Below are 7,655 nucleotides of genomic sequence, written 5' to 3'. Positions count from 1 at the left end.
ATAATGGTCCTGATAATCTCAATAATAACAATAAAAATGACAGTGACAATGACAATAATGAAAATATTATAGGAATGATAACAAAAATAATAATCATAATAACAGTAATAGTAATGATAGTAATGATCATAATTATTTTTATTATTATTATTATTAGAATTGCCATTATTATTATCATCATTATCATTATTGTTATTACTATCATCATAATTACTACCAGTATCATCACCTTCATTATCATTACTGTTTTCATCATTATTGTCATTATCATTTTCAACATTATTATTATTGTTATTATTATTACTACTACTGTTATTATTATTGTTATCATTATCATCATCGTGACATTAACAGTAATAACAGTTATTAATATGCAAATTACAGTAACAACAATAAGGATAATGCTAATAATGATGGTGATGATAATAACACCAATACTTAAATCAATAGTGATATTAATAATAAGAATATTAATAACAAATATGATGATGATAATAATGTTAATAACTATCAACTGTTAATAACTATCAGTATCAACGATAAGGATGATAGTAATGATAAAGATAATACTAATACTGATACTACTACTACTATTAATGGCATTAAAGTTAATATAAATGATAATGCTGATATAGATACTAATGATAATAGAATATATAGAAAATTAAGATAATAATAATGATAATAAAAGATAATAATGATGATGGTGATAATGCAAAAAATAATATCGATAAAGATGACAATACTAATAATGATAACAAAAATAGTGACCACAGCAACAATAATAATAATGATGATAACAATACTAATAATATTGATAATGATAATAATAATAATAACAATGATGGTAATGGTGATAATAATAACAATAATGATAATAATAATAATGGTAATCATAATAATAATAATAAAATTAATAATAATTATAACAATGATGATAATAATAATGATAATAATAATCACAAAGTAACGTTGATACCATGATCATTCCTAGAATAGTAGTAATGATGATATCAATAATAATATTGCTGATACTGACAACCACTATTGTAGTGCAAAATTATAATCCACAGTAGCTCCACAAACACCATTATTGATAACGGTAATAGTGATGATTTTAATTATAGTGAAATCGATAGTAATAATAACAATGGCAGTAACAGTAATATTGATAGTAATAATAACAGCAACAATAGCGATAAAGATGGTAATAATAGTAATGCTGATAACAGTAATAGTAACGATAATAATAGTAGTAATAATAAAAATGTTAAAGTTGATAATATCAGTTATATTGATAACTAGAGTAATAATGATAATATTAATGACAGTCATCGTTATACTACTGTTAATAATATGATATAAATAATAATAAAACTACTACTAACAGGGACATTATTAACGGTTATCATAACGAGGGTAATAATAATGATAACGATAACATTAATAATGATAATGATAATAGTAATAGTAATAATGATAACAATCATAACAAAACAATAATAAAAACATTCATAGTAATATTATGAAAAAAAAATTGTAAATTAGTTATCAGAATTTTGGAAATAATACTGCTGCTAATGTCTTATTTTTCTGCTAAGCATTACTGTAATTTTTCATATCTATTGGCCATTTTAATGTTTCTAAAATCTCTCTGATACCATTCAGAAATTAATATAGTATTATTTTTTAAAGATTTGGATCAAGAGAAAACTGAAAGGAGAATGACAATATATGAATTAAAAAAAACCTTGTATTACTTTGTTGGTAAATTTTTGAATTTTCATATTAATATACACATATTTGTAAGGGGATATAAAAACAATGTACAATGTTTTCTATCTTATATCTCTCTTCTTAAGCATTTCTATTTAAGGCATTTTCCCACAACCTCATCCGGAGCCAAATATTAACTGTAGAAAGGAAGGAAAGCCACGCCCACTCTGCCATTTATCGATGTGGTGGTCAAGATGTTCCCAAGGTATATAAGGCGGTGTCACAGCCATGGGCACCAGACAGCTCCTTGGCGGTGGGTCAACATGAACGCTCTGGTGAGTTTTTGCTGAGGTTGAATGAGTCTCTTTTCGTTTATATTTGAAATTTTCCTCAGTTCACAATTATTTTTTTCTTTCTTTATTATTTTTTCTTTAATAAATTCTAATCGAAGTAGTCTATTTCAGACTGTAATTTCCGTGGCGGCCCTCGTGGCTAGCGGCAGCGCTTCCTTGCTTGCGTACAACGGCGTATATGGAGGCCATCACGGCCTTCTTGGCGCCTACCCTTATGCAGGTTATTCTGGTGTGCTGCCCTACGCATACGCAGGTGCCTTTTCTCCAGCTTCTCCTCTCACCCTAAAAGCACCTGTGATCAAGACTGTGGCTCCTGCACCTATCTCTTACAACGTCGCTCCTGCACCTGTGACCTACAATGTAGCTCCCTTTGCACCTGCAACACCTGTCCAGTCTCAGTATCACGCTCAGGACGAGCTAGGCCAGTATTCCTTCGGTTACTCCGGCGGTCCATCTTCACGCGCTGAGTCTCGCGACGCCTTCGGTGTTGTCCGTGGTTCGTACAACTACGTTGACTCTGAGGGAAAGGTTCAGACTCAGCACTACGTGGCTGACGCCCTCGGCTTCCGTGCGTCCGGCACCAACCTTCCCGTGGCTCCCGACGCCCCTCTAGCCGCCCTACCCGGCCCTGTCCCCGAACCCGTCCAGGATACTCCTGAAGTAGTCGCCGCCAAGATCGCCCATCTGCAGGCCTACAACGAAGCCGCCGCCGCCGCCGCTGCAGCTCCCGACACCCGCTAGGGAGAGAGCTTCACTTGAACGACAAAGTCGATACAGTAGTGTGTAGAGCTCTCGCAGCCGGATCTCTTGGTAGCGTCAAGACTAGTCAGTTTGGATCGAGAGTTGACGCATTTCTCTTGCCTATGGACAAGCTATGCTCATGTTCATCTGTAGTGAAATATTCCATTAGATTTCCTTAATAAACTTATATGAAAGGAATATGTTGTTTTGAATGCAAATGTAAATGGCCTCTCTTGTACATATCAACGCACCACAACAGGTTAGATACTGGGACACCCCATTCAGCTGATATTGTATATGCAAAAAAGAAAAAAAGAAAAAAAGAAGAAAAAAAAAAGACATTACTGATGATAAAAAATATGACAAGAGCCTGAGCAGTAATAAATATGATACTGTTGAATATATAGTTGAATACATAGCCTGCAATTACAAAAATGATAACGATAAGGATTAAGAGAGTGAATGTGAATATAGGTATGTTTATCACGATAGTAATATCAATATCAATGATAATGATAAAAAGACGACACTGATAATATCGACAGTGATAAAGATTAAACATGTTAAAAATAATAATAAATGATTGTAATAATACTAATAATGATGATAATGATATATTATAATAGTAATCATGATGATATTCATTATGATATTTTATAACATTAGTAATAATAATAGTAATAATGAAAAAGATAATAATAGTAATAATAATATTAATAACCTCACTAATGACAATAATAATGAAAAAAAAAAAAATAAACATAATAACAGTAATGATAATAATAATAATAGTAATAATAATAATGACAATATTAGATATAATTTTAAAAATGATTATCATACTTATAGTAATGATAGCAGTGATATTAATAATACCTACAATAATAATATTGAAAATGCTAGTAATGATAATGATAGAGGTAACAATGGTAATAATAATAAGAATAATGATAAAATTGATAATAATGATCTTTATTGGTAGTATTACTATCGTTATCAGTCATTATTATTATTGTCATATCATCATCACTTTTATTACTATCTTTATCATTATTATGACTAATATTATTATTATTGTTATTGCTGTTATTATTATTATTATTATTATTATTATTATTATTATTATTATTATTATTATTATTTTTATTATCATTATTATTATCGGGGACAAGGTCATTTACATTTGCATTCAAAACAGCATATTTCTTTCACATAAGTTTATTAAGGAAAACTGATGGAATATTTGACTACAGATGAACATAAGCATAGCTTGTTCGTAGACAAGAGAATTGCGTCAACTCTCGATCCAAACTGATAATAAAATGATAATGATAATGGCGTTAATAATGATTTAGAAAATATAATGATACAAATAATAATAAATATGATGATGGTACTATTAAGGATAACAGTAATAATAATTATAACAATAATAACAGTAGTGATGATGATTACAGCAATAATGATGATAATGATAATACTATTACTATTAATCATATGATTACAATGATACTGCTATTACTTATAGTAATAATAACAATAATGATATCAATCATGATGATAATGATAACGATAATGATAATAATAATGATAATAATAGTAATGATAGTAATAAAGATAATCAGAATAAGAATGATAATGATAATAATAATCAGAATAAGAATGATGGTGAAAAATAATTGTAAATCAATTATCAGAATTTAGGAAATAACACTGCAGCTATAGTCGAATGATATTCCTTTGAATTGTTATAATTTTCCATATTTGATTTTTATTGTCTGAAAACTCTCTTGATACTCTTAAAAAGTAATATATTACTTGTTTAAGGATTTGGATCAAAGAAGGCTCTCAAAGGTGAGTGACAATATATGATAAAAACAATCCCTCTCTCTAAATTATTTTGTAAAGTGATATGAAAATAATGTAAATGTTTTCTCTCCTAAAGCATTTCTGTTCAAAACGACGAAGCGACATTCTCAAAATGGTTATATGTTTGTTCATTTTCTCACAGCCTCACCCCGGAGCCAAGACGATGTATCGATACAAAAGATTAGACTGCAGAATGGAAGTAAACCACGCCCCTTTCGCCATTTTTCGAGATGTTCCCAAGGTATTTAAGGCGGTGTCAAACCCATGGGCACCAGACAGCTCCTTGACGGTGGGTCATCATGAACGCTCTGGTGAGTTTAGGATCCCCAGTTTTCGCCGAGGTTGAACGAGTCTCTTTTCGGTTTGCTGGTTTCTGTCAAGTTTTTATTAAAAAATTTCCTCAGATCATTTTTTTTTTTTAAATTCTGATCGAAGTGATCTATTACAGACTGTGATTTCCGTGGCGGCCTTCGTGGCTAGCGGTAGTGCCTCCTTACTTGCATACAACGGCGTATATGGAGGCCATCACGGCCTTCTTGGCGTCTATCCTTATGCAGGTTATTCCGGTGTGCTGCCCTACGCATACGCAGGTGTCCTTCCCTCAGCTGCTCCTCTCACCCTCAAAACACCTGTAATCAAGACTGTGGCTCCTGCACCTGTCTCTTACAACGTCGCTCCTGCACCTGTCTCCTACAACGTAGCTCCCTTCTCACCTGTAGCACCTGTCCAGTCTCAGTATCACGCTCAGGATGAGCTCGGTCAGTACTCCTTCGGTTACTCCGGCGGTCCATCTTCACGCGCTGAGTCTCGCGACGCCTTCGGTGTTGTCCGTGGTTCGTACAACTATGTTGACTCTGAGGGAAAGGTTCAGACTCAGCACTACGTGGCTGACGCTCTCGGATTCCGTGCGTCCGGCACAAACCTTCCAGTGGCTCCCGACGCCCCTCTAGCCGCCCTCCCCGGCCCAGTCCCCGTACCCGTCCAGGATACTCCTGAAGTAGTCGCCGCCAAGATCGCCCATCTGCAGGCCTACAACGAAGCCGCAGCCGCCGCCGCTGCAGCTCCCGACACCCGCTAAAGAGGGTTTCTGCTTTGGAAATTGCAGCATATTTGTGTGTAGAGCTCTCGCCAGCAGATAACAGTATCAAGACTAGTCATTTTTGATCGAGAGTTGACACACGTGTATGTGAGATACCTTTATGCTTCATCGAAGTACTGAATAAAAGTTCCTATTAGAAATAGTCTGTTATTCGTCTTAATAACTTTCTTCTACATATTTATGCACACTCATTTTATATACAATAATAGTTTACTAATGAATACAGGTTTTTAAACAAGGTCTCTATCGTCATATACATTAATTACTGTATATATCCATTGGCCGTCATAAACTTTAATCCTTTAAACAGGACAATTTCATATCATCTTTTATCTACATCATTGATTTAAACATGAAAACGCAAATACGAGTGTAGCTTGTTTTCCACTTTAAACATCAATCTGTTTAACACGATATTTTCCATAACGATATTTTCTAATCCTGTTACTAAACCGATCTTTTATCCATTTTTCTTGATCTATTTCAACAATTGTAACATGAAAACGCATAAACATGTGTATCTTGTTTTCCACTTTAAACATTAATCTGTTTAACACGATATTATTCATACCGTTCCATAGACGAACTGTGAGACTGACGTGCATGAATTTATCACTGCTTTATTTGGGATTATGAAGCCAGATGTGCATACGGAGGGCAAGATATATTCCCTCTAACATTGCATTCCGAATTGAAGGAGTCACCTGAAAATTCTGCAATGAGATACAGTGTGTCATATGATGTCATCTCCAGCCTTTACTCTTCCGTGGAGGCAATAGAAGCTGTTAGGAAATGACGTTTTTTTATTATGTATAAAAGGCATCATTTTGATAAAGAGAGGATTCGTTTGATGTATGTAGGATTACTGATTTAAGAACATGTAAATTTTAGGCTGTATAGCAAGGCTGACTGAATATTATTCTTTTGTTAAAAATATGCGTATTTTGATGATAATGATAATGAGTAATGATTGTAATAGTGTCAGTCGTGTTCAATAATTATAATGATAATGACAATACACTACTGATTGGGATGATTACTATAGCTCTCATAATGAGAATAATGATTATAAAATGGAAATGATAATAGCAATATTAATATGATAATACTGATGAAAATATATATGACAATCACATGATATAACAAATAATCATGCTTACAAAGGTGTGGTAATAGTAGTAGCAGTAAATATGTAATAATATTTAATCATTCCATATGATTTTAAACTGCTACAGTTTTATTCAAATGACTATACACTCATTTGCTTTCAAATGCTCGTAGCAAGCATGTTTGATTTTCCGTTTTTCCCGACGTTCACTTCTCTCTGATTTGTGTTCTAACCTTATTTACTGAAATAAAGTTAACAGGGTAGATCATTACTATATAATCTGTAAACGGTCCTCATCTTGTTTATTTTCTTAGTTATAGTTGCAAGAAAATTCCAAAAGCATCGCAACTCAAGTGCAGTAGTGTCGAACTCGAGTCTTTCCGTAGCGACAAGCCCTTTCCAGGTCATTCTACATTTCCTTTTAATTTAACTTAATCTTTTTTTATTTTTTGCTATTATTATTATTATTTTTTTTTTTTATAGAAATAGCGGAGGGTGAGAGGAGTAGAGGAAGTATATATTATCTTAAAGGACATGGTTTGTTCGTATATACTTTGAATTATGAATTTATTATTCATTATTAATTTATTATTTATGAATTAAAAATAACCGTTTGTAGAATGAGAGGCCTTATATTACGAGGGTTCTTGTATATTTATTTACGATTAGGAAAGGTATACTTATTCATAAGTAAGTTTATCTTACTTTTCTGTTCACCATTCATTACCCGTTTTTATATGAGTTAAAAATATATGCAGTTTTACAGTAG

General features: G+C 32.6%; 2 protein-coding genes across 2 annotated transcripts; both read left to right on the top strand.

Annotated features, from left to right (window-relative positions):
* The first annotated feature begins 2,024 nt into the window (after positions 1-2,024).
* On the top strand, positions 2,025-3,008 carry LOC119570510 (cuticle protein 6-like). Its single transcript, XM_037918215.1, has 2 exons — positions 2,025-2,051; positions 2,181-3,008. Exons 1-2 carry the CDS (start codon positions 2,040-2,042, stop codon positions 2,808-2,810), a joined length of 642 nt encoding a protein of 213 aa, XP_037774143.1. The 5' UTR covers positions 2,025-2,039; the 3' UTR covers positions 2,811-3,008.
* A 1,936-nt stretch (positions 3,009-4,944) lies between these two features.
* LOC119570511 (cuticle protein 6-like) lies at positions 4,945-5,918 on the top strand. Its single transcript, XM_037918216.1, has 2 exons — positions 4,945-4,990; positions 5,128-5,918. Exons 1-2 carry the CDS (start codon positions 4,979-4,981, stop codon positions 5,755-5,757), a joined length of 642 nt encoding a protein of 213 aa, XP_037774144.1. The 5' UTR covers positions 4,945-4,978; the 3' UTR covers positions 5,758-5,918.
* Positions 5,919-7,655: the final 1,737 nt, after the last annotated feature.

Source organism: Penaeus monodon, unplaced genomic scaffold (assembly GCF_015228065.2).
Source record: "Penaeus monodon isolate SGIC_2016 unplaced genomic scaffold, NSTDA_Pmon_1 PmonScaffold_2956, whole genome shotgun sequence".
In the NCBI taxonomy this organism is placed as follows: domain Eukaryota; kingdom Metazoa; phylum Arthropoda; class Malacostraca; order Decapoda; family Penaeidae; genus Penaeus; species Penaeus monodon.
Note: the sequence above shows the minus strand (reverse complement) of the source record. Positions and strands in the feature narration are given on the sequence as shown.